At 41.1% G+C, this 27,659-nt stretch overlaps 1 protein-coding gene and 1 long non-coding RNA gene across 6 annotated transcripts in view; one reads left to right on the forward strand and one right to left on the reverse strand.

The window, feature by feature from the left end:
* Window positions 1-3,372: 3,372 nt before the first annotated feature.
* On the reverse strand, window positions 3,373-15,949 carry LOC136790484 (uncharacterized). Of its 2 annotated transcripts, XR_010830495.1 has the most exons (4): window positions 15,222-15,949; window positions 4,819-4,855; window positions 4,259-4,738; window positions 3,373-3,629 (listed from the first exon to the last, which is right to left on the reverse strand). It is a non-coding gene; the product is annotated as an uncharacterized lncRNA (long non-coding RNA). The 2 variants fall into 2 exon arrangements; XR_010830494.1 differs by lacking the exon at window positions 3,373-3,629 and having other exon boundaries at window positions 3,840-4,738.
* A 259-nt stretch (window positions 15,950-16,208) lies between these two features.
* Window positions 16,209-27,659, forward strand: part of PHIP (pleckstrin homology domain interacting protein) — a 115,597-nt gene continuing 104,146 nt past the window's right edge. For 2 of the 4 annotated variants that reach the window (XM_048065349.2, XM_048065350.2), the window contains exons 1-3: window positions 17,505-17,771; window positions 26,314-26,464; window positions 26,567-26,665. In XM_048065349.2, the coding sequence (XP_047921306.2) occupies window positions 17,541-17,771; window positions 26,314-26,464; window positions 26,567-26,665 (481 nt within the window). In that variant the 5' untranslated portion in view covers window positions 17,505-17,540. Of the gene's footprint in view, window positions 16,526-16,664; window positions 16,724-16,877; window positions 16,908-17,063; window positions 17,124-17,504; window positions 26,177-26,313; window positions 26,465-26,566; window positions 26,666-27,659 lie in introns of those variants that run through there. The other 2 variants (XM_066994625.1, XM_066994627.1) reach the window with 2 other exon arrangements.

Raw genomic sequence — 27,659 nt, forward strand, 5'->3', positions numbered from 1 at the left:
ATGCTAGCTAGAATAGTAGTTAAGATTGGTATCAAGATAAGCACCTCTGCTGCTTTTGTGCTAGGCTTGCTACAGCCAAATAAACGGAGTCTGTTTGCTGCATCGTGGTCTTAGTTTTGGAAGAAAATTGAAAGTAAGTCTCTTCTTTTGGTGATGGAAGGTAGAGGGCTGTAACAAAATTTGTAGCCTAATCAGAAGGAAAGTTGATATGGTTTTTCACTGATAGGTACTGAGTAATCCTGCACAGTACTTCTGATTTTTCTTATTGTCCCTGTTGAAAAGTCTGTTAATTTAGATACTGTGGTCTTGGGAAGTTTCATCTGTCTGAACTTTTTCACATAATCATCAAGGTGTTTTTTATAAGCATTTGCCAATTTATGGGTTTATCATTCCTGGGGATTGGTTTCATGATGTTATACTCACACCAGTTTTTGTGGAGAACTAAGAGATTAGTTGCTTAATCTTACCTAGCCAGGTGGAGTTGTTGAAATGACCCTTCACAGCAGTGATGTAACATCATAAGACACTGACACATCTCTGGACAGGCTTCTTTTAGGGGAGCTCCTTTGACTAAACCTCTGGCAGATAGAAGTTGGTCCTTAAATTAATTGGACATTCTAATGTAACAATTCTGGCACAAAACTCATGTCAGCTTGACCAGATTAGTAGATTCAGTTCAGTGCTAGAGTTCTGTTAGAAGCATTTAACAATAGAAAATCCACTTAGATGAAGTTTAATGAAGCACACTATCCTGCTGATTCAATTAATATTTCTAATTTTTCAGAAGTGCTTTGTAAATGTGATGCTTTGCAATTTTTTCATTTATTTGTCAAGTTCTCAGAGATGCAGGAAAATTGTCAAAGCACTGTATCAAGTTGTAGAACGCTTTTTTTTTTTTTTTAATTAGAATGATAGCGCCTTCAAACATATGTGGCTAGGGTGTTTTTGTGGGCAGCTGGTGATCCTCAGAGCACCTTCAGGAAGTATGTAAGCATTTTAGTTTTGAAGTGTTTTATGAAAGGGCCAGATGCTGCATCTTAGCCTTAAAAAAACTTGCATCATCAGTATTTAATGATTGGCTGCTTCACGCTTGTACACCAGATTTGGAAGAATCCCTGAGTATTTGGCCTTTCTGGGAAGTAATGGATGGGTAGTTCAGGGTACATACAACAATTTTATGTATATATTTATTGAGAAGGATGGACTGTTCTCAAGTTTAAGGAAGGCAGGCCCATGAGAAATAAGACTCAATGAATGATCAGAAAATGTCACTCTTGTGTAGTCAAAGACCCACATTCCCTTACCTTTGTGATTTCTCATGGTTGTTACTTTCTGCTTTTTCCATGTCCTTGAGTGAACTTGAGCTAATTGCACATGTCAGCCAAAGGATGCTCTTGATATTTTGACTCTTGAAATGACAAATGCAGCTTCTTCCAATTGGAGAACTGCAGATGAAATGTAAGCTTTTATGGGGGTGCTAATGGAAAATAAATTCTTATGCAAAACAGCAGTGAAAATTTAGTTGTTTTGCTCAACTCCCAACACTTTGAGAGTTATTTGGTCTGTTCATTTAAAAAAAAAAAAAGGTAGGCAAAGGGAGAAAGAATAGCAAGAAAATTAAGTTTGTTTATTAAGGAACTTAAGGGATGTGTCAGTTCCTTTATTAGAACAAACAGCAAAATATACATAGGTAACAGTTAAAGTTCTACTAGAATAGGAACAACATTTTTTTTTTTTTTGGTGCGCTTTCTTCAGGAGAATCAAGGAAGAGTGTGAAGGGAGAACACAGTTTGAAATTAAACCACTCATACTATATTGAAGTATGCATCATAATACTAAACCTCAACAGCCACAATGTTAATTAAATTTCTAATACAATTATACAGAAATTTATATAACCTGAAGGAGATAATACAACTGAGAAACAAGTGACTATTCTGTATGCTGTAAAGATAAGGTGTCATCAAATGAGAAAGGAAAATAATCTGAAATGTGAAGGAGTATGTGTCTCCCCTGAATAAATTGCTTTTGACCTGGAACCCTCATGGGGTCTTTATTTTCACTTAGGCCATTGTACGTGGAATGCTGCTGGGCAGCTGACTGGTATCTGATTTTAAACAACACCTTGGCCCACTATCTTAATTTATATTAAATGAGTCAGTAAACTTATACATTTAAATCAAAATGTAAAAAGATAGCAGAGACTGTCTATAAACAAGTTCAGTAGCAAGAACTCTGTCATCCTCCTAATTTAAGGATTATGGTTCTTTTATCTGTAGGAAAACTAGAGCAATACTCCTACTGCTGGTTAAATTACCACAAATGTGATGGTCAGGAGCACCATTAAAATGTTCAGTGTGATGATTTTTGTAAAGGCAAGAATTTTCTACTGCTGTTCTCTGTAACAAACAGACTTTTTGCTTTATTCACAAACTTTGAACTCACTGCAAAGCTGCTATTTACCTAGATTACGACCCACCGATTGCCTTCTGTAATAACCAATTCTGGATTTATAATAAATCAAAATAATTACAGCTTTTCTATAGAAAATGGACAGAATGAGAAATAAATAGTTTTGACATATTACTCCCTTTGTGATGAACCATAGTATTAGCAACAAAGTAGTGCATAAGTAAGAAGCAGAGACTCAGTGGTATAGCAAAATACTGTTTTCTTGTAAACACCTTCAAAGATAGTGATAAGTTCTTGTGCAAAATGACTTCACTAACACTACATTGCAGATTTGTCTATTGATACTAATTAGTCGTTTTTCCCCACTAAATGCGAATAGAAAAGAGTAGTTTAATACCTTTTAGGGGGATAAAGCTAGTAATTTAAATTCCTGCTTAAACAAGAAATTGAGTGCATGGGCCCACTGTGCTTAATTTTACCACTGGTATAGTGTAACTTGTAGGAATTGTTTTATCACTGTTTTGACTCTCATTCAGAAACAAATTTCAGGCTTGGGGATTATAAAAACAAACTTATATTGGAAGGTTTCAGGTACTATGCTGCCTGATTACGAGTCTTACTCTAATAACGAACAATTTAATGCAAAGTGATAGAACTTGAGGAGACGGCGCAGAGGCTGGAAGTAATGACCTTGTCAAAGTCTTCAGTCCATTTTCAAAATCAGCATAAAATGCTACTGTAGTTCCTCCCAAAGTAAAGGTTTTAGAACAAGAACTTTAGCCTTATCTAGGACAGCTGGAAGGCCATTCTAAGCTTTTCTTAAAAGCATCAGAATAAAATCTTGTAATGATCTAATGTCTTAAAAACAAACCAACCCCCTTCTAATTTCTGATGATATTCTGTAATGGAAGAAGACTCGAGCTCTTACAGTAAGACGAAGGGATTGATTGCCACTGGAGGTTAAGAAACAGATGTAAATATGTCATTTGCATCTAGAGTAACTGACGAGAAGAAAGAAGCGGTGGGTCTGGAGAATTTTTTGTGATTGCTTACAGTCACTTCAAAGCCGGCTGCCTATTTGGCCCCAGAGGGAGGATTGCTGCTGCTGTGGCAACAGGAGGCAGCCGGGGGATGTCCCAGGACGAGGCTGGAAGAAAGCTCCCTCACAGCAGCACGTGGGAGAGAAGATGCGTGAATACTCTGAAAGCAGCGTTAGTCTGTGGAAGGCAAGCCAGGAAAAGAAGAAAAAGGTAAGAGATGGAAAAAGTCTCAACCCTGTAATCTGGCAGGTAGGGGTGGAGGAAGAGACCTCATGCAACACAAGAGAAACTGATTTTTCTAGGAGTAGATACAAGAGGAAAACACTGCAGAATTCTCTGCATATGCAAGCAAGACTTGAGTATCACCAAGTCTGTTTCCCCCTTAAGCCTTGTATCAACAATTCAGTTACTGAGTCTACTTTATTTTTTCCTTCCCTCTGGGATATATTTCTGGTAAATCTTGTAACTGTGTTTATTTCCTTGAGGGCAATAGAGAAATCAAGCTGCCACGTACTTCATTGCAATTAAGTATCATTTGTGCATCAGTGCCAAATTTCCACCTCGAGGATAACTACTAGTTGATGAGTTTCCAGAGTCTTTCAGGAAGCTTTGCCTGCTTTGCCAGCCAAGGGAACTAGGACGTGAAGGTTTTGACCTATAGGGTAACTCTCAGTCTGGAACCTGTTACTAAAGTCTTCTATATCATATTACAGAGTTTTATAAACATATTCAATTTTTAAATGTCGTGGTCTCCCCCTCTCTCCCCAGCGGGCTCCGTTTGGAACGCTGCTCTAGGACCTCGTTACCCTGATAGCAGCTCCCTGCGCAGGGACACGATTCTCCTTTGTTAGTTGTCACTGTTAGCACGTGAGCCTCGAGCCAAGCGCAGCATTCGTGGTGACAAGTCACAGTGAACTCAGACTCCCAAAGCCAGTAGCAGAGAATCCTCCGTGATGTGGGAACAGTCACCTCTCTGGCAGTAGAGATGGCGTTAGGACTATGGGAAATGTATGAAATTTATGAGTTGCAAGCTCCAGTTACGGCAGCAGTTGTATATACATTTGTAAAAGCATACCAAAGGCCAGGTAAAATGAAACTGTATTTCCAAGTAGATGTCACTGTCAGTGATGAAACTGCAAGAATTTAAGGAGGATCACTGCCACACGAGTCTTAAGTAACTGATGTTAGAAGACCTTTCTTTACCTTTCTTTGGCTCTGTAAAGCCCCTCTCCGACTCACGCTTGCATGTTAACAGGGGTGTCTGACTTCTTTTTGAAATGCTGGGTCTGTAGAGTGAAAACAGTGATCGTGTTCCTCACCTGATGAATGCATCCGCTGGCAGGGAGTTCTGTGTGACCTGGTTTACCTTTTCAGGGGGGGCTGGTGCTTTTGGTCTGTAGGCCCTGAAACACATGAAGTAATACGTGTAAAGTAGCCTGCAGTGCAAATACTGCATTTGCAGAAAATCCAGTGGCTGACTCAATTTATTGCTAAAAACAAGAGCCTTGTTTTACATCAGTAAACGTGGAAGACACTGACTGTCCCCTTTATTTCATGAAGCAATTAGACAATGATGCACTTGATACCATATATCTCCTTACAACAATGCATCTTCATGTTTGGCAGTTTGAGCTTTCTAAGTTATTGTTGGGCCGTGAACGAAGGGCTCTGTTATCTGTTATGTCTTTCAAAACTGGGTGGATTTTTTCCTGCTCAAAAGGCCAGATAAAACAAGACAGCGAGAAGCCCTCAGCCCAAATCCCATTTAAGGATTCTTTTCAGTGCTCTTCATGCAGTAACTAGCCTTCCTGTTCCTAGTACGGTCTGGGCAAGTGTTTGATCACCATAGCATCATCTCCTTTGCAATGTGCCTCAAGCACTTTAAATAGATTCATTGCAAAGGACTGCAACCAGCTGTTTGCTGCCTCTAACCATAGGGAGTTAGCAGTTCAGAACAGCGTAGAAGTTTGAGACACACCGTGAATCTCCCTGGTGGCTGTTAATTTATGTTTACCTCCATCTAATGTTAAATAGTTTTCTCCCAACTTCTTAGCGGCTTTACGCTTTCTATTTTCCAGGTGTCTGTTTTCCACATCAACTCTTCCTTCAGTGATCTATAATGTAGTCCTGAGAAGCTTCAATGGTCAATTATTTGAATCTCAGCTGCCCTGCATCTGAAGTTTTCATGGGGTTTTCATCAGCCGTAAGAACTGGGAAATGCAAGCTATGATGGGCTCTCTAATCAGTGTTCTGTAAGCTTAAGATCCCTGCACCCAAATTCTCATCAATATTTACAGACCCAGACCAAATGATATAGCAATGTTTTGATGTATATCATATGCCATATATGTTACCATATGGTATGATACGTATAATAACTTATCGCTATTTTTACTAAATCATGGGCTGGTCAAAAGAAAAAAAAAAACACACAAAATTCAAGTGGTCACTATTTAAAACAAAAACGACAACAAAAAAGCATTTCATAGCTTTGTCGTTATTTGCTGGACAAAAGGAAGGATTGAATAATTCAGATGCTGTGCAAAAATGTACTGAGATGTATTAGGGTTTTGTTAGAAACTAGCTAGGATTTAGCTCAGCCTCGAACTTCTGAACAAAGGACGTTTGTATTGGATGTGTTCCATATTTTACATACTACAGCCACATACAGTTTACATACTAAAATCTGATTTATTTATTTATTTTTAAGAAGCAAAGCCCAGTGGCGGTCTTTGGCGCTGTGTTTGTCACAGTGTCACTAAGCTAGCAAACCAAAGGGTGCCAGGGCTAGGCACTCGAACCCAGCTGCTTACCCTGTTGAACTGTCAGCAAAGTCCTGGCATTGGGTCCAGGCCAACCAGCTTTTCTCCCAAGCAACCCTTGGCATGGTTCAGGGTTTAGCTCAGCCCAAATTTTAACCACCCGAACAGGACAGCTGCATCCGCGTTGTCAAGAATTTAATAGTATGAGCCTGGCCAGGGCAAGGCAGTTAGCCTCACGAAGAGTGTGAGCACTGGTGCAAATCAGTTTACTAGCACTGGTAAAATTCAGAGTTGAGGAATATAGCAACAAGTGCTCCCTACCTTCTGCATGCTGAAATTCAAATTGGTATTTTCTGTAACTGTGCCATGACCTGCCCTCCCGCAGAGAGGCCTGTGCTCTTAGAAACATCCAGCATTAAATGACCAGAGAGGCACACGCACCTCTCCTGGAGGAAGAAGAAAAATCTAAGCATGCTGGTTACCGAAAGATGACAAACTGAAACTCAGGGCTGGGAGCATACACAAGCAACGTATTTGAGGGTATACTTGGTCTGATAAGGTCTTGGGTGCACTGAGAGTGGTGGACCGTAAAGGGTTGAAGGGTTTTCTTATTTTACTTGAGTTTTATTTGTTTTAGATTTAAAGATCCAAAGAAAGAAATGGGAGTTAGGACTTCTAATTTGGGTAGTTTTCTTTCCAACGGAAAAAGGACTTTAACTGAGATAAAACAGAGAGCATTGCCCTGTTACTAGAATTTAAGAATCGTGTTGTGGGGTTTCAGTGTGTGTTTTTTTGTTTGCTTGGTTATTTTAAATGGGATTAGGTGCATGAATGTCTCTTACTTATTTTTTTAAGAATGTATACTACTTTGAAAATGAATTTTAAGTAATAATTTAAACAGTGCCAGTACTCAGATCTGTGCAGTCAAACCCAGCTGCCTATACTGTTAAAATTGTCAGCAACTGTTATCCAGAGTCTGAGGAAAAAGGCATATTCTGATGGGTTTTAGGAACTGACTGTAATGTTTAACTTTCAGTGACCAGGAACATCAATACTGAAACTTCAGTGAGAGCCTCTGTGATTTTAAGTTTCTGACTCTGAACTTTGGCATAAATCAATTCTTCAAGTCAGGCATTTATCTGAAGGCTGAAAAGCTGACAGTATTTTTTTTCAGCATTCTAAGGGAATTCCCTTTTTAATCATTTTTCCCAGTTTTTAAATAGATTTACGTCCTGTTCTGGAGTTTGCTACAGCACAGGTGTCTTATCCCTGACTTCTGCTGATTCATCAGCTGCTCTCTTTCTCTGTGTTCCTTGTTCATCCCTTCAACACAGCGAAACCAAAACTCGGAAACTGCCAGCTGGCAGGCTCGCCAGGAAATATTTTTGGTAGTTTATTAGGCAACTCTCTTTTCTGTTTTGTGCAAAACAAATTTTCCAGAATTCTCTGAATTTTAACCATGTGTTGAAATGTAAGGTTTAATCTGAGACATAAAGATGAAGTTCTGATGAAATTTCAATCAACAGGATCAAGGTGATCCCTCCTTTAAAATGTCAGTATGCTATTTTCAATGTTATTTAGATTTCAAGTAATTCCTCCTGCAGCTTGTTCTTCTCAAACCCTACTGATTTTTATGAATTGTATCAGATTACATAGGAGAATTTGTTTTCTGTTTTTATTTCTCAGCTTGCAGGAATTCAGTGTTTTACCTTATTGCTCAGATCTAGAGGAAAATAAACTGTAAAAACCACAGCTTTCATTTCTAATAAATGTCTAGCAGATAAAGCTTAAAACATGACCCAGCTGCTTTATAAGACCAAGCATACCTGGCATGCAAACAAAAAGAAAGCTGGTATAAAAATAAGGTGAGGTTTTTGGAGGGTCCCAACTCTTCAAATGCTGACACGCTGGGTTAGCATTACTTGTGTTTTAACTCAATGCTTCAGCTGTATTTAGGTGGAAGGTAAAATGAATCCTGTACAGTCGTTTCTCCTCAAAAGCGCTTTCAAACATACATGCAAAAACCTTACGCATGGACTAAGTAAATGTATTTTTATTATAGCCAGAATAATGAGCTCCCAAATTAGAACTGTGTTAAAGACAAATACCTGGGCATTTCTTTAAATGCTCGATCTAGTCATCGTAAAACATCTTGTTTCTTTATGCGAGTTGACTGAGTTTTAGTGTTATTCAGTGCTTTGCTTACAAGGGCCTGCTGAGAGGCAATTACTACTAGTGAAACTTGATGCTGAAAGATCAAGTTCAATTCCTTCTGTTTTATTTGATCTCGGAAGCCTGAGCTTTAATAGAATGCACCCATGCAAAAACTAGCAGTACGCTCATGTTCTAGATCTTGCTTCAGGAACACCTACCCTAATGGGGTAGCTGTGATAAGCTGGGTGAGAACATGTATAGCAGTTAACTAGGAAATCATACGGAGATACTCCCATTCAAACCGTAGATGCTTAATTTTCCAACAGTAAGAGTTTCTGGGTATCTGAGAGAATTCTGAGGGTCCCCAGTGCTGTCTACTCCCACTCAGGATCCACACACCTTCTGCTCGTCTCGCTTGCAAGCCCCCCTCATTAAACATTTCCAGAGCCCATTTACCACCCTAGCCCCCAACCCAAATGGTAGCCCTGCCTTTTATCCATCAGTTTGGTAGTTTTCACCCACTTGGATGCTTGGGAAATCTAAGTTCAGTTCAAATTCTTCCTCCGGGAAGCAAACACAATAAGTACTTTGTACCTCCAGAGAGAACGAGCCAGCCATCCAGGCAGACACCTTTGAAAGAGAGTTCTTCTTGGTCTTCACTTGGCCTCTCCACTTTACATGGAAAAACTAAAGATCAGTTGAGCTAGAATGAGCAGCCTTTTAACTTTGTGGTAGGTACTTACCTGGAAAAAAGGGAAGCCCATGTGCCAATCTCCATCTTTAATTAGTACTGGGTTTAAAACAAGGAAGCAAACAAAAAAAACAGCATCATGTAATGCAAGGGTAATTGTACTTCCTGTCTCTTGTACTTTAAAATCTGTAAAATCAAGAGATGGAACCAATGGTTTTACAGCAGCAGCTACCTTACACGATTTATATCTCAGTTAATAAACCACGCCTACCTGGCACACCAAAACCCTTCTCCAGTTTATCTAGGCAAACTGAAAAATTAAAAATAATCATTTCAAGGCATCAATTGGATGCTAGAGAGGAAAACAAAATATTAAGAAATCTGGATCTGCAGCCCAGGATTTTCTCAGAAGACTAAACAGTAAATGGAGATCAGAATCTCAGTGATGTGTATTTCATGGATGATTGACAAATCACATATGCTATGCAAAGTAGGCACTGTCAGCCAAATGGTTCGATGCTAACAGCACTAAACTCTTTACTGTAAGTGCAAATATTGGTACTCCTTGCATTGCATCATTGCTGTTTTGGGGAAAGCAGATATTTCTACTACATAGAAATAAAAATACATGACAGCTCTGAATGAAATCAAACCACATTTGGAGGAAACACTCAGGAGAAACGAGGCATTGTCTTAAAGCGCGCAGCAGGGCAGTGCGGTAGTGGATCAGCCTAATGATCCTTCCATTCTGCACTTGTACTCTCGCTGGATTGCCCACAGAAGTGTCAGTTCTTTCTTCTGAAGACTGCTAAAATCTTTGCCTTGGTGATTCTGAGGCAGAAGTGAAGCCAAGATGGCTATATTTTGTGATGGGGGGAAAGCATCATTTTTAATTTGCAATCTTTCAACGACTTCAGTTCTTGGACGATATCCTAAAGTTTACTGAAGACCCTGCTTTATCTTCTCTGAAACAGATATTTTGTGTGCCATTTTTATCTTACCTTCTTCAAATATTTTATTCCATTTCCTTGGTCTTTAATTCTATCCCTAAAATAATATTTTTTCTTGATCTTACCTATTTTCCTCATGTATCTCTGAATTCTAATTCTTCTGAGATAAGGTGAAAGGCTCAGCATGATATTCCAACATAAAATGGATCATTGGTTTGTTTCACTGTTTTCATATTAGAGTTCTAGAAAAAAAAATCAGATTCTTGATGGTATGTAATAAATAGAATGGTCCTTTTTTAAAGTTAAAGCTAGATATTGAATTTAGCTTGCTTTCTTTTATTTCTTTAGGAGCCCATAAGGAGCATAACTGACTCCCATTATTTCTTCCGATAGATTATTTTGAATGTATCATCGGGAAACTTTACCTACAGTGTTCTTCTACTCTTCTCTGGGTAGATCTCTGATATTTCTCGTGGCCTCCTCTGGTTTTATCTAAACTGCATACAGTATCTGTAAACACTGAAATAACGTTCCCTTCAGCGTTTCCTGTAATTATATCAGACTATCTCAGATAAAAGTATGACAGCATCTCTCAAGTTTTTACTTTGATGTAAATTGTAGTAGTCCGCTGTATTAACTTCAGGGGAATTCCAAGTCTATACCAATGCTACTGATACCAGCCCGACTCTGAAGATTCAGACAGATAACCCCTCACCTGCATTTTAAAAAGTTCTAACACTTCTACCAGGTTACTACAATAATTTAAAACATCAGATCCAACCCCCCTAATCGCAAATGGCCCTTAAACTTGGTTGAACAGAAATCTAGATTTTCATTTGAAGAAACAGGAAGATAAATAGTCATTTACAGACACTATTAAAATGTGTCTGAATACACTTTATAATTTGTGAACATTAAAAAAAGTCACTTAGGCTTAAAATAAGTCCTCTGAGGTTTAGAACTCTAAAATGAAACAAGTGAAACAAACCATTGATACATCTTAACTCTTGTGCTCAGTGGAAAGTGCCTTGGTGTATTCGAGTACCTTACTAGAAAGAATAGTAACAATGAACTATTTTGAAAGTTTTGTAGAAGTAATGACATAAGAAAACGCCTGCCAGTATAGAAAGCAACATAGTAAACGTTGTTTTCATGCTCCTATATACATTTTGCACTACCGTTGCTCTAAAATAGAACCTGCATGTTATTTTTTTTCCTAAGTCCTGCTTAAGAAGCAAACAAAAACAATCTCTAGAATTCTGAGAAAACCTGAAAGGCATCAAATGAACGTGAAACCAAACATGGCAAATACCCCAAATTCTCTGTGAAGAACTGCCTAATAGTGCACAGTTAAGTACAGCAGTTTAATCTTTTTCTTAAAATTCTCTGGATAATTAGGAAATGTAGTCAGCATAGAAAGCTGTACTGTCAAACTGATTCGGTTACTCTAATCAAAGTTCATTTACAACATACAGGGGCAAAAATTAAATTACTTAAAAGAAAAAAGGAAACAAACCAGTAGAAGTCTTTTATTCAATAGGAATTACATAGGTCTATTTCTTAGTTTCTCTTTATAAGGGGAATTTTTCATGTTCATTCAAATATTTCATAGTGAAACTGAAAGGATGTCATAGTTAGTGCAACCTACATGTATTTGGATAACAGCAGACTAAAGATGACTTTCAACCAGACTCATTTTCTGCTCAAAATATAAATGAGGTATAGGTCTGGTTTCAGATTCTTGATGGGAGATTCAAGGTTTATTATTTATTTTTATATAAAAATGAATTATGTTTTCATAAGGGACCTGAGTTAATTTTACTCTTCTACCTGCAGAATTGAAGAATACTTAGAAATATGTTTGTTAGGGGTGAATTGATTTGTATGCTTTTATAAAACAATAATTTGTCAACGATGATGTTAATTTGGGTAATAGAGATCTCTAATGCTACGCTACTTTTCACCATCACAGAGAAGAAAGCAAAAGGCGAAATGGTGTATTTTGGGTTGAGTGGGAGGACGTCCATGTTCAATGGTAATGATGTGTTGGAGAAAGGAAATAAAGGTCAAGAATGGAAGCATACATTTTGGTATTTAGGATCTGGACCAGGCAGAATGCATGTTGGCTACGCCATCCGTAAGGAGCTCTCCAGTTGAAAGTTCATCTAGGTTACCAATGTAGACTGCAGAAAGGATCTTTTAGGCATGAAGCATAAGCAAGTGGGTGTTTAAGACCATTTCAATGTGAAGCTATTTAGCTAAATTGTAGGTTATTGTTTAAAGCTGCAGAAGGAATTTACTCAGGGCAGTACTGTATTTTGACACATTTGGTTCTTTATGTGCATATGTATTACACAAAATAACAACAACAGTAAAAAAAAAAAAAAACCACAAAACAAAAAAACTTGGCTGGCTCCATAATAACATCACTCTTCTCACCCTTGACAAATTAATGGTTGGTTTCAAGAGTAAGAACCAACAGTCACAAAAAGACAAGTAACTGGAGGTGATAATTCCCATTTGAGGGGGGAAAAATGAAAAAAAAATCAACCAAGAAAGCTTAGTGAATGCTTTATGTTGCTCACATAACCTACCCCCACTCCCCCAATATTGTGCTTCAAGTATTTAGCTACATTGTCCGGCTTGGCAATTTACAAGCCATAAATACTTTCCTTTGTTTATAAAGAAAAGACCAGATTTCATGAGAAACAGAGAAAGCATTTTCATATCAAGAACTGCAGCCAACATGTAATGCACTTTCTGGTTGCAAGATTGCTAAACTACACTGATAACTGATATAAAGTATTATGAGGGAAGTATATGAATTAAAAACAAACAAAAAAACCTTATCAAGACACACAAATCAAGAAGAAATCAAAGATACTACATTTTTATTTCCCAAACATAAGCAGTAATTCAAGAGCGTTCTGTTGAACATATCTGTATTTGGATGCTTACAGTGCTAAACGCTTTCTGGGGTTAAAAAAAAAAAAAAAGAAAAGAAAAATGCCAACATAGCTAGGAGAAATTTTAAAAAGTCTTTGGATCAGTCCATAGCTAAGTTTTCAGCTTTATTAACAGCAAAATCTAGTAAATTTTATTATTTTAAAAAATTATTTTAGTGAACATGTATGAATATTCAAATTTGAAAGCCACAAAAATATAACGGGACACTTAACATCAGCAAAAAGAATATGTAATGATATCAGATGTTAAAACAATCAAATTTTCAGATTAAAAAAATCTGAGATTTTCTTTTTTGTTCTAACAATTGTTATATCTGAAGAAGGAAAGTAATTCCACTCTTTTTTTCCTAATGTCGATTTTTACAGAATGAAAACATCTCTTTAAAAACATTAAATTTCAGTGACAGAGTAGAAGAGATGTATTTTTACTTATGGATAATGTAAGGTGACAACATCACACGAAAGAAAGGGAATTATTTGAAAGCCCAACACTCAAGATTGTAAAAATTCAGAAATGAGGGTATATTTCTCCACTAGTATATGTAACAAAAACATCCTCAATTGAATTGCATCAGGGAAAAAAAACAAACGCCCTGTTAATCTCTGGAAAAAAAAAAAAAAAACACCAATATGTATTACTGCTGCAGGAATTGTTAAAACTCTAACATGCATCACCAAACAATAATAACGCTGCATCTTCTCTTGTGGCCATTGTGACTTCCGTGTTAAGCCACATATAAACAACATCAACAAAATCAGATTTTGTCTGTAAGGAGAAGAGGAATGTATGTTTGTAAAAGCTGCTTATTAATTATTATTTGTAGCACTGCTGTGGTCGGACTTGAGTCGGGGACTGGGATTCCATTTTGCTAGGTGCTCTAAAAAAAATTAAATAAAAGACACGATCCTTATTTTAGTCACAAAACACACAAACATTTTGATTCTGTGGGCTGTATTTTAATCTGCATCGGGAAAAGTTACAAGTTGCCAAAAGAACGGGGAAGTTCGATATATTCAGGGTAGTTTTCCTCTACTTTCAGACTCTTTGACCGTTAAAAATTCCCTATTCCTTGGTTTATAGGTTTAGTGATGTCATACATAAGTATATGTTCTTATATGTAAACATCAAGGGAAATTAAAATGTTAATCACATTATTCATGTAGTCCTTTGTTGTGAGAACCACCTACGAGATATTACGATACATATTTTACATAGCTAAGAAAGAGACTCCAGTCACTTTATTTTTTAAATCTTTATTAGATGGTAAATGATTTCATTGCCATTTCAATTATTTGAAGTGTTTATTTGAAATAAAGCCGAGGCAGAGAATGGTTATTGTTGTAAAAACCGGGAAAAGGGAGACACCCGGACATTTTGTAATTTAAAAACAAGGGAAGCTACAGATAAACCGATCAAACCTAGTACATACGATTTTACTGCTTCAGGAAAATCTGTAACAGGGAACACTTTTACCCTCATGATTATAGACCACGCTAGATTAGGATTTTAAGGTTTGGGTTTGTTTTTTTTCTAGGGAATTTGATCATTGTACGTCAAAATGCATGGAAGCTGGGCTCCTGCTGTATAAATCTAGTTTTTAATCCCTCTTTATAAGATGACTGGAAATAAATCAGCGAGGTTGTAGCCTCCTTTCTGTGACCCTTCCCGGATCCGTTCGTGCAGAGGGGCGGCTGCGGGGAGCCCTCGCCATTCCCAGCACAAAGCTCCGGCGGCGGGCTCTCAACCCGAGCTCGTGGGCCTCGGGCTCAGGCATGTAAAGCCTCCCCTCGGCTGCTCAGAAATACGGATTAAACCCGATTTGTCCCAAAGTTACAGAGCCGAGGCCCGAAGGCTCGTTGCGCACATCGTATTTCTGCCTGGTTTCTCTGCCATCTCAGACACGCTTCTGGCTCGGCCAGTTACGTTCGTCAACAGCCGCGTGTGTGAAAGCCTGACAGATTTCCCTGCTAAATTCGCTGGTTTTGCCCTGAAAGCTGCTCCTCCTCGCAAGGCCGCGGCTCGACCTGAGAACGCCCAGGCTCGCTGCGAGCCATGAGGCAGACAAACCGCCGCGCTCCTCTCAACCCCCACTTTTTTTTTTTTAAGATTCCTCCCTTTTTTAAACCTAACCACCAGCGGGCCTGCGCTTTGTTTCCCCCTTCCCGACCCCGAGGGGCCCTCAGCACGCCCCGGGGCAGCGTTTTGGACCCCCCCGGGGCCCCCCCCGGGGCCAGCCCCGCGTTACCTCCGCTCCCCGCTCGTCCGGCGGCTCCGCTCCCGGGGGCCGGCGGCTCCGGCGGCGAGGCGAGGACAACGAGCAGCGCCCTGAGGAGGAGGAAGATGAGGATGAGGAGGAAGATGAGGATGAGGAGGATGAGCTCAACCTACAGGCGCCCCCCAGCCCCCGTGGCAGGAACCCGGCGCCCACACACGAGGCTGGGGGGGGGGGGGGGGGGGGGGGGGGGAAGGGTTGGTGTTTTGTTTTGTTTTTTTCATTTTTTTTCTCGTTTTTCTTTTTTTTTTTTTTTGTCCTAAAACCAACACGCCTGACTTATGCGCGGGTGCCGGGGGGCAGCGGAGCCCCCCCCCGGGGGGCGCCAAGGAAGGAGGAGGAAGAGGAGGTGGAGGAAGAGGAGGAGGAGGGCCGGCCTTCCCCCCGCCAGCCCGCCTCCCCAGCGGGGCCGCGCTCCCCGGGGGCATTTTGGCTTCGCTCGCTTCCCGTGGCTGCGCCACCGAGGCTCGGCAACCTCCAGCCTCCGCGGCCCCTCCTCCTCCTCCTCTTCCTCCTCCTCCTCCAACCCTCCCCCAGCTCCCTCCGTATCCCTCCGCGCTCCGGCCGCCCGCCCTCCCTCCCTCCCTCCCGCACGGCGCAGAGAAAAGCGCCGCTCCGACACCGAGCGGCCCTCCCGCCCCGCCATCTTCTGCCCGAGCCGCCCGCACACACACACACGCACAGAGCACGCGGCGCCCTCCCTCCTCTCCCCTCAGCCGGGGGGCGGCGAGGGCAGGAGGAGCGAGACCCCCCCCCCCCCTTCTTCCTCCTCCTCCTCCTCCTCCATCTTCCGCGGCGGGGGCCGGGGGCTCGGGGGAGGGGCGGCGCGGCGCCAGGGGCCGGCGGGGCTGAGGCGGGGGGCGCGGAGGGAGGAGGAGGAGGAGGAGGAGGAGGGGACTCTTTCTCCGGGCGGAGGGATCGCGCTTTTGGCTGGCTGGCTGGCTGCTGGCGGCGGCGGCGCGGGCGGCCGCGAGTTGTTGTTTCCTCCTCCTCCTCCTCCTCCTCCTCCTGCCGCTGCCCGCCCAGGGCTCGAATGGTGGAGCCCAGCCTCGTCCCGCTGAGCCGCCGGTGACAGCCGCCGGGCGGGCGCCTGCCGCTGGGCCCCGGCGCTGCCGCGGGAGCGCGGCCCGACCCCCCCCCTTCCTCCTCCTCCCCCCCGCCCACCCCCCTCCCCTCCTCCTCCTCCTCCTCCTCCTCCTCCTCCTCCCGCCGCTCCGGTCCTCGCCTCGCCATGTCCGGGGACGGCGGCAGCAGGCACACGGCGGAGCTGCGAGCGGGTGAGCGCCGGGGCGGCGGGCGCGGAGGGAACGAGGAAGGGAGGGAGGGAGGGGGGAAGGGGGGGGGGAAAAAAAAAAAAAAAAAAAAAGGAGGGGGGGCTCCGCAGCCCTCAGCGCCTCTCCCCCGCTCTCCCCGCAGAGCTCTACTTCCTCATCGCCCGCTTTCTGGAGGACGGACCCTGCCAGCAAGCGGCTCAGGTAGGGGGCGGATGGCGCCGCCGGGGCCTGCCGGGGAGGGGGGCGGCCGGGCCGGGCCCCAGCCGAGGGCCCTCCCTTCCCTTCCCCTCCCTTCCCCTCCTTCCCCGAATTTATCGATTTTATTGTCCCCGTCCCCCTTTTGTTGTCGCCGCAGGTCCTGATCCGAGAAGTGGCGGAGAAAGAGGTAAGCGGCGCCGCTCGCCCCGCCCGCGGCCTCACACCCCCCCCCCTTCCCCTTCTCCTTCCCCTCCCCTCGCCCCCCGCCCGGTGCCGGGGGGCGGCGGGGGGGTGCTCACGGCGCTGCCCCCCCCCCCCCCCCCCCTCTTGTCGCCCCCCGCAGCTGCTGCCCAAGCGCACGGACTGGACGGGCAAGGAGCACCCGCGCAGCTACCAGAACCTGGTAAGGCAGCGGCCGCCGGCCCGGCTCCGGCTCCTGCTCCTCCCCTCTCCTCCCCTCCCTCCCTCAGCAGCCCGACCGAAAAATTGAATTTCCCGCAAAAAAAAAAAAAAAAAAAAAAAGACTTAAAAAAAAAATTAAAAAAAAAAAAAACTTGGGGGGTTTATCATTGTTATTTATTTATTTATTTATTTATTTTAACCGGACCCTTCCCCTCGCGTTCCCCCGCGCGCACGCGGCCGCGCGCAGCCCCCCCAGCCCCGAGGGGCGCGGGGCCGCCGCCCGCACTGCGCGAGCCGCGTAGGCGCTGCGGACGTCACGGACGGGCCGCGGGGGGCGGGGCTTCGCTGCCGGGGTGGGCGGGGCCTCCGCGGGGTGGGCGGGGCCAGCCCCGAGGGGGGCGGGGCCTGCGGCGGCGGGATGGCGGGAGGCGGGGGCGCGCCTCGCCGCCCGCCCGTGCACACGCGCACACGCGCTTTTGCACGCGTGCACGCGGACTTGCACGCTTATGTGCGCACGCACATCCTCGCCGTTGCTCCCCCGGCTTGGGAGCTGCAGCTTGAGGCGTCCCAGTTCGCTCCCGAGGTGCCCTGCAGGGCTTGCTGCTTGTTGTGCACAAGGATAGCCGGAGCAGCCAGGTTCACAGCCCAGGTTTGCTTCCCTTTCTTGCCTTTTTTTCCTCTTTCTCCCCCCTTCTTCCTTTCTTTCCTTTTTATCTTTTATCTCCCAGTGTGTGCTTTGCATCTCAGGTGGGGATCTGTGATAGCAAAGGTACTAATTCCCCTACTGTAGTGTGAGCCCCTCTCTGCTAACATAAATATACGTGTATTTTGTTATCCTGTGAACTGTGGTAGTTGGGAAGACAGCAGTTAAGATGTCTGAACTGTGCCTGTTAGCAACTTGTTGCCACTATCGTTTTCGTTACAGGTATGTTATTGTATACTTCAGTCTCTGAATTTCTGAATAACATTTCAGGGGGAGAGTGAGCCCTGTTTGTAGTGTTCATCAAAGCAAGGTTTCCCTTTGAGCTTTCGGGCTGTTTGTAGTAGTTCTGACCTCCACAAGTGAGATTTAGACATGTGGAGAACTTTTGAGTTCGTACAAAAAGAGAGGGAGCGGCTCCCATCCATAATGCAGCCAGTAAACACCGGGTCGCATGAAGGTTGTTTTGAACATACATTGGTGAACACTACAATGTGAGTTATGGACTTTTCTTAGGGTTGGAACAATTTGTTTATTGTATTTTTTTTCCTGAACCAAGAGGTGAATTCGCTGAGGCATTGTAATGCATGTGGTTATTGAAGGCCGTATTTTCCATTCCAAGCAACGGTCACAAGCTGAGTGGTAAAACTTGGCACAAGTCACTCCCTTATTGTGTTTTATCCTTTAAAGGGATGGGGGTGCAGTCTCAGTGTATAATGGGTAAGGTTAAGCTAAGAAGCTGTAATGACAAGTTCATTCAAACCCTTCTTTGTTGGAATGCAGATGGATACTAACTTAGAATAGGTACGTAATGACATAAGATGTACATCTCATAGTTTGGACTTGATTCCGAATCCATGTGTTTGCGGTAATTGGATCCGTATGGTGGTAATTGGGTCCCTTCTCTTTTCCTTCTCTTCTTTTCTTAACAAAGCTTTCTTAGACTGGTGGTAAACATTTATGTGTCCTTTTCCACTTTGCCCCTACCTGGAAATGGGGGGGGGGCAAGATGTGTGAACTTTGTATCACTTGACATTTTAGGCTTGTGAAAACTGGCACAGAAGTATATTTGCAAGGTGAAGGTTGTTTCATACAAAAGAAGTGTTTTTCACAATGTCCTGTTCTCATTAAACAAAAACTCATTTAACTCTAACCCAGGAATCTTTAGCTGCAAAGCTAGAAGTCGGTGTTGATTTAGCCCTCTGTTCTTTCATTCTTCTAAGGATAAAATTGCAATAAGATATGTGTATCTTTTTTTCTACCTTTAAGATGCTGACTTTTCTTTCTGCAGAAGGCATGTTTTGTCATGCGCTGGCACCCTTCCCCTGACTTGAATGCCTTGAACTTTCACTAAACTTCACAGAAAGGGCTGAGAAAAGCTAAGAATCAAAAGTCCTGATAAGTGTGATGTTAGAGGCGCGACTTTTACTCTAGAAGGGAGTAAAGGCTCTGTGCAACAGCTGATGGGATTTAACCCCAAGCTCCTGTTCTATTATTTGCAAACCCATGCCATTTATTACGGGTGTAATTATGTGGATCTAGTGGAGCGTATCTTTTCAAGAGACATTGTTCCTGGTTTTGTCCTCTTTTTGGAAACATTTATTTAGGAAATCTTATTAGAGTTAACTTTCTAATATTAAACCAAAACATGTAGTCTTAATATATCTTATTTCTGTGGCTTAATTTGTGCAAATAATGTTAAATTGAAAGCAATTTTCATCTAGTAAATTACTTCAGTTTTTCTCTTTGGCCAATGAAAGCAAACATTTCATTTTCGTATAAGCTAACACCACGCTGTGCAGGCTTGTAATGGCACAGGAAAATGCATGAGCTCAGAAATGTCATTGTTCTGTGTTTTGTATTCTTCGGTGTCTTTTCATAAACTCTAGTATTTCTATATTTTATTTTTTCCTGCAGTCGCTATTTGGGGCATAAACTACTTGATTCTTGCTCTGAGGTTGAAGTCTCGTATTTCAGAGTGCCAAGGCTAGTGTTTCTGTTGCCAGTACTACACCTGTGTGCTCGGGCCAAAGACTTTCTGTGTCCCTAGTACTCTACATACAGCCTAAGTACCAAGGGTGGCCAGACTCTTCAGGTCTCAGGATGTTTTTATTTTCTTGTATCGGTTGTGAAAACTTACTGAACTGCTATTTTTCTTTTCTTCTTGAGAGGCAGAGAATTTTTCATGATGGGGGATGAAAATTGAGGGCTCTCGAGAGGGTTAATAGCTCACTTCAGTAGAGTTGAGGGAGCCTTCTGAATTGCTTATAGGCTTTAAAACATGTTTATTAGGGCCCTGACACACAAACAAGCTATGGTGCATCATTTGACTCCAGGGTAATTGTTTTTTCATGTTCCAGTTTCACTGTGGGTGTAGCTGATCTAATTGTGTGCTGTTGCTGAAAGCTATCCAGTTCTGCTGCATCCTTTGTGTGCTCATCCAAGTGTGCAGTCAGTCAGATAAGGGAGCTGAACTGTCTGAAAAATGAGCAGTACAACAATGATTTTCAGATGATTCAGCTGGCTCTGTGCGCTCAGCACCACGTGGGCCTTACACCGTCATGAGGGAGATGGTCGGAGGGCCTGGGGAGGGTTTGGGGGATCTGCTGGGGCTGTTCCTTTTCGGGGCAAGGTGGACTTCGGCTGGCTGAAGGTGACTGTTAAGATTCACTGTAGCAATTCAAAGCGATCACAGGGATGTTTTAGGTCTTCTAGCGTACAGGCACCACAGTGTATATGCTCAGAACTATTGTGTTAACTGTCTTTGTCTTATCTGAAATATTCAAGTAACTGTGAGTTTCTCTGCAGGATTTTATTTATGTTGGTGATGACTGAGGAGGGAGAAGGCAGAGAATCCCCATCGAATAGGATGGTAGTGCAGTGGATTTAGTAGACAGTGCAGCACGCTTTATTGTTCTCAGAAATTGTTTATTCCCATTTTGCTGACATTTGTCACTTCCTCTTCCCCTGCCCTGAATTACTAGATGTGGTTTAAAGTGAAAATGATGGGCTTTATATTTAGGCCATTCTAACGTTTGTTCTTTGTAACTTCATGAACCTTTGGGTAACCAAAGAGAGTGTCAGGGGACCAGGACATTGACACTGTACATTGTCACTGTGTTTCATTGTTCTTATACTTTCTAACACAGTAAGGTCTTCTAGGCGGTGTTGTGGTTACTGTTTAATAATTCTGTTTCTTAATAAGTAACCAAGTAGTAAGTGGCTTGTTTCTTCACGAAGTCTTGTGCTGAAAAGGTATTCAATAGAACTGGGAAGAAAAATGAAACTTAAATCAAAGCTACCTTATCTAGTTTTTATTTACAGTATTTTGAGGAAAGTCTGTATGGTATTTGGGAAGGCGGTCTGAAAGACTTAGATGTGGTGGTATGAAAACCTGTGACACGGTTGGGATCCTTAGCAATGTCTTTGGTCTCATTATCGGTGTTGCTGTTGGACATATGTAAACTTAAATAGCTGCTTTTTAGTTCTGCAATACCAGCGTTTCTGTCCTACAGATTACTCCCATAGCTGGTAGTTCAGGTGATGTTACAGCCTCTCTGTTGAAACCATTATATTTTAATGATTAATTGTGCAAAGAACCAATTCCCTTTCATTACCTCAGGAGCAAACCAGTGTATGTCAGTGAGCTGCTTTACACTTAGTTCTCAGCCTGAAAGAACTAAGATTGTGAAAGATGGACTAAAGGGGACTATTCAGTTTCTAAGGTGCACCTTCTCTTAAAGAAAAAAAAACAAACAAAACAAAAACAAAACAAAAAACACAAAGAGGTTTGGAAGGAGTCTAATATAGACATATAGGTGCATCTGTGCTGACAGTAGTACATATAGTTGCACTTTCAGCCTCGTGGACCAAAACGTTCTACTACGCTTGTTCATAACTTACCATGTGGTAAGTAGCAAGCTTGCAGCAGGTTTATACTAAGGTTTGGGGGGATTTATCTGCTCTGGTCTTAACCACTAAAAGTATTAAGTAGTTGAAAAACAGATCATGTATTCCTAGGACAGCTGGTTTTTCATATGGGTCTATTTCATGTTAAAATAAAAAGCATTCTGTAGGGAGTACTGGCTAAAGATCCGTATGCTTTTAGATCATGCATCGTTGGAAGGTACACCAGAAATAAATGTTTCTGGGAAAATCGCTAATTCTCCAGCTCTCACCGTTGTTGTTCCACCTCCCCCCATCAAAATGATTCAGAGAAAAGTAACGGCTTGTTATTGCAATTCCTAATTTTAAGGCATTAAGGCAGTAGCTAGCGGTACAGGGATCTCAATTTGATGGATGGTCTGATATAGTACAACAATTACTGTAACTCAATTTGGAGCTTGTTTTGGGTAATAAATTGTACAGCACAGTAGTTAAAACCAGCAGCCAAGCCAGCTTTAGTAAGGTTGAGCTCTGATCTCCTGAAATAAAAGTGGCTGACTGACTTAGATCCTGTTGAATGTCCTTGTGTGGAAGTGTGCTCTTCAGAAAGACGTGTGCCGTTAGACTTGCAGTAAAGCCTGTGAACTGTTAGCATGGGGGAAAAACCAGCAACGCTTTGGAAAACGTTCCAGTATGCATAGTGCTTGGAGGAGGCTCCAGAAGAGGGTTGTATTTTACTTGGTGTCTAAAAGAGTCTGTGTGTAACTGAATTATGCATTACAAATTTAACTAAAGAGTCTAGGTTAAATTATGGTTCTGTTGATTCATTCATTGTGATTCTGACGCTGAATTATTCTGCAGAGTCATGCAGAATGAACATATAAGCACTTATGTCTGTTTCAAAGGTAATAATGTTTTGAATGTTAGTCCAAATAGCTGTGTAGCTGCCTTTAGTGTATTCTCATGCAGTTCATCTGGGATAAGTAAAGTTGGGGGTAGGAGATGAAGGGTGAACTTGAGGGTAATGCAGCTTCTTATTGTCTAGAAAATATTATTCATGCTTAACGTCTGAAAATTTTGCGCTTTCTCATGGTTCCGATTCTTATTATAGTAATGTTTAAGAAATATTACTGACTTGTTTTCTTTGTGTTTTGAACTAGAAGTGAGTTAGCTCGTCCTTTTCCTTACAAAAGCCTGTCTTCTGCATTTCTGGTGGAGGAGCAGGGCAGAGTTAGATGTTGCAGACAGCCTAATGGGAGGAGGACAGAAACCAGCTAGAATTTCATCTAGGTGGGGCTGGCAGGAAAAAAAATCTGTGTTTATTTACTGTTTGACATCACAATTTTGGCATAAAATTTTAAAATTCGTGTTTGTAGAGTCCAGTCTGCTTTTCATTTAGAGCTGTATGAATTTTAAATACTTGTACATCTGTCATGTGTTTTTTTTTCCTTCTACTTTCTCCTCCTGGGATCAAAACAAATTTCCATCATTCTATTGGCTTGTCACGAGCTTCTCTATTTTTGACAAAGCTTCTAAAGTATCCTTTTAAAGAGTAATTTTATTTCTTTTTTTGTCACTTAAATCTGACTTGAAAGTACTTTAATTTTTAAGAGGGTAGTAGGTATATTTTATGTTGGTTTTAGCTTTTTTATGGTTTGTCAGAAAGGGAGGAATTTGTAGAACTAAGATGAATTTGTTTAAATATTTTTTTTCTTTTGTGACTCCTACTGTAGTGCTAGTAGTCACATACACAAATGAATAGTGTTGAGATTTTTTTTTCCTCAAGGAGAAGAAAGTACCCAGAGAAAACTTACCTAATAGTGTGTTTTTAACAAATTATTTAAGTTCCCTTATTTACTTTTTTTTTATAGAAGGAGAAAAAGGAATGGAGCAGGTCTAAATAAAACTAAAAATGAAATAAGAGGTTTTTACCTTAGCAGATTTGTACAGTGAAATGAGCCTTATTTTACTTTTTAAAAATTTCCTCTATGTGCTTTTGTCTTACACCATCAATGGTACTTTCTTATATATGGTTCCTGGAATTTGTTTTATAAACTTCCTGGAACTGCCAAGCGTTTAAATGGCCCGTGTCACTCATTTGATTTTATTTTTGTTTAGCATACAGCTTGCTTAGTATTGTTGAATCAGTTTGTTAATGAGCTGGGCTTAGTAGCAAACAATGATTACTCAGAAAAATGCTGTTCAGAAGTATCACGGTACTGCTGCGTAACGTGGCACGAATGGCTGTGTTCTCACAAAGGGACAAGAAGAGACTGTAGTGCAGGTGAAAGGTATGTTTTAAGATGATCGTAACTACTAAAAATGTTAAGAATAATACAAATAGATCCCCCCTTTTTTGAATCATTTGCTTCAAAAACTGCAGGAAGAATTGAGCCTACCTTGTTTCTGCTAAACCACAAAAAAATGAACACATGGCTTCTGACAAATCATGAGATGGATGACTCAAGATGCAAGCTAGCTGTAGTTTGGGAATGTGTCAACGCTGATTTGCTTCATTTGCTTTAGATTTTGTGCACTTGTGAGGATGTTTTTTTTTTAAAAAAAAAAAATGTGTTGAGCAGGATAAAATGACAACCGCATTGCATAGGTAGCTTAGTGCTGCTATTCGAACAACAAAACCTAGTTGTTAGTCTTTGAGAGGTAAGTTCAGATTCCAGAGATGTGAAGCCTGGATGCAGATAGATCAGTATAAAGGGCTGTATTTGTTAAGTTTTTGTGCTCCTTTTCATAGGAGCAAAGGAGAATAAAAGCCAAGGAAATAGATCTGGGCTGTTGATGGTGGGAACCGTATGTAGCTTTGTCACTACTTGCAGTTATTCTAATATTTTAGGGCACTCAAGCGTGTGTTTTGACTGTGATTCCTCCTTCTCTAAAGAGAAACGAGTTTCATTTGCATGTTACTGATAAGAAAAATGAATCAGAATCGCAGGTTCTCAGTTCAGTGAGATTATTTTTTTTTCTCATTTAAGAGTACCTCTCTGATGTCATTAAATTTACCCAAATGAACTAATCTGTATGATCAACTGAAGCTTTTCAGTATTGCTTAAATAATTTCTAATTTTTTTTAAATAAGCTCTTTTTTTCTTAAACGTGTGAATTTTGTAAGTCATTTAACTTTGGGGTAGTCAAATTCAGCAGCTTGCAAGGCCTTCTACAGATGAAATGTGATTCATAGAAGAGTACCAGAAGAGGAAACTTTTCCTCCTTCACTGGAAGGCTGGGGTGGTGGGAATTACCGGTGTAAGCAGGGCTTTTCCAGAGCCTGTGTCAGACACCAGCAGCCTTTACGTTAGCAGATTGTTGGGATACATGAAGCGATTACAGTGTGTCAGCAGGAGAGGAGCATGTCTGATGAAGAATGAGGTGTATTCCTATTAATTGGCTGTAGTACAGAAGCATCGGTCTGCCTAAAATGTCAGTCACGGCCTTTTGTAGTTGCAGAGCAGCAAACCGTCACAAGCTTTTACTGCAATACTGTTTGTTTTTTTTTTCTGCAATGTAAATGTAAACCTGTGAAGACATATTTTAGGCTGGATGAGGACTTAAACTACTACATGCCAACTGCTGTACTAGGACAGAAGAAGACTGAATTTCTATTCTCTCCCTTAGTTGTCTTGTTTTAAATATTCTTTGCTATGTTTTAAACTGGCAATAACATGCATTTTAAAAATACTTTTTCTTAACAGAAAGCTTTGTGTTAATGGGATTTTAATGTTGTCGTATATATTTCAAAGCCTTTATGTAAAGATATATAAGATGATGTTATACAAGATGATCTTTTGATCTATAATAATGGTAGTTCAAAAGAATGAACTGGTTTTGTCTGGGCTGCCGTTAATAGCGGTTTGACGTTGGTATAATCATGTGGTGAGAAGGTCTGTTGTGGATAATAGGAGCGTGCTTTGGTACCCTGCAGCTGAAAACTGAGCACTGACAGAAAGGCCATATTCGTAGTCTTATACAAAATAGTATTTTAGTACAAAACTGGTGTACATGTATATCAGTTTTAAAGCTGCGTTACTTAAGTCAACATTTTGTTTTATGTGCTTTAGATAGTTAAAAAAAAAAATTCAGTTGTGGAGCTTCAACGAGGTCTTGTAAACTTAGACAAGTTGTGGCAGAATGCTTCTGCGTCAGGTATCTGTCTTTTACAAAGCTATGTTACTTACTTAATATATTTGAATCTTCCAACAATTCTGTAAATATTGCTGTCCTTAGAATCCTTGTCTCATTCTTCTGTTACAGTAATTGAAATCGACCAGACAGATAATTAAATGTAATATTGAATGTTCTTTACATTTTTCACTGTTACAGAGCAGCTTATTAGTCTTTGACCAACTGTACTTTAAAGTCTCGGTAGTAGATACCAACGGTTCTCTGTACAAGTAGCGTGCTCTGAATAGAAGAAATTAATTGGGACCAGCTGGAATGAGTTATTGTACTTAAAGGTCATTATGTTTTTATCTTTCACGTACTATAATTTTCTTCAGGATTCGTGTAATGATCTGAGCAAAAAAAGTGTGGTAATTTGTCAAAAATATTACGTTCTTTCTTATCAAATGTTTTGTTTACTCTTTCATAATAGGTGAAATATTACAGACATTTGGCACCTGATCACTTGCTTCAAATATGTCATCGACTAGGACCACTTCTAGAGCAAGAAATTCCCCAAAGTGTCCCTGGAGTGCAGACGCTATTAGGAGCTGGCAGACAGTCTTTGCTTCGTACAAACAAAAGTATGAAAACTGTGTGAGAGTTTTGAGAGTTCATTATATTTCATGCCTCTTCTGCATTTTTGTGTGAGTAAAAACATCTGTTGTGTAATTCTTTTAAAACAGGTTGCAAGCATGTTGTATGGAAGGGATCTGCTCTTGCTGCATTACACTGTGGGAGGCCTCCAGAGTCACCTGTAAACTATGGCAGTCCACCTAGCATAGGTAAGTCAATTTTATTACAGCGTTGCCCTTGTACTACCTAGCTTCCAGGGTAATTGATTATAGTAATGATGAGAGCGAGATAGTAGTTCTGTTTGTTTGGCTGTTTGTGTCATATGTGTTGCATTGAATAGTACTTTTTATTAAGATGTCATAACTGGCCATATTTTCAACTTCGTATGTGGAGAAAAAAAAAAACAGATACTGTAAATTCATGCACCAGTTCTGCTCTTAAATTAGTTATTTTTGTCTTTGAAGCATGCAACTGAATAAATTTCATTTTAGCAGTGAATATATACAAATAAAACTAATTTATTAAAGATGTAATAATGCTGTCAGTAGATGAATAATTCATATGCTGGACCAACTTAAAACCAGAATGACGTTGTCTGCACCCATTGTTGGACAGAATAAATCACAGTCTGGTGATGGTTTTCTTTGGAAAAATTTAAGTGTCCTGTAGAAGTGATACTCTGCTCTTTGGTGTACGCAGTAATTTTGTAGCTCTGCTTTAGTTTGCTGTGTTACATCACCAAGCATGTGCTATCTGTCCTGCTGAGAAACTGGAGGCTAGTGGGTATATATCCTATGTGTGTGTGTGAGTGTATGTATATATATATATACACTCACATTATTAATACATATTTAGTTGTTATTTTCAAGCTCTCATATCTTTTTCACTAAAATATGTTCTGTTAGCTTCCAACCTTATAACAAGAAATTTTGTTTTCTTGATTCTCTTAGCAAATAAGAACAAGATGTGGTGTTTTAGGAGATTTTTTTAAGGAGTATCATTTTCCTTTTGTTGTGGATAGGAAAACTGTGCAAAATCACTTGTCTTTTCATCTTTTTTCTGCTGATGTCTAGGGGGAGGTTAAAGCCAGATTACTAGCAAGGATTATACCAAGGCAGTAGTAGCAGGTGCAAATGCAGTGTTGGATGAGGCTGGAAGGAGGGTAGATACCCAGTTTTTAATCAGCTCATTCACATTCACTCA

This window comes from Anser cygnoides, chromosome 3 (genome assembly GCF_040182565.1).
Source record: "Anser cygnoides isolate HZ-2024a breed goose chromosome 3, Taihu_goose_T2T_genome, whole genome shotgun sequence".
NCBI classification, from domain to species: domain Eukaryota; kingdom Metazoa; phylum Chordata; class Aves; order Anseriformes; family Anatidae; genus Anser; species Anser cygnoides.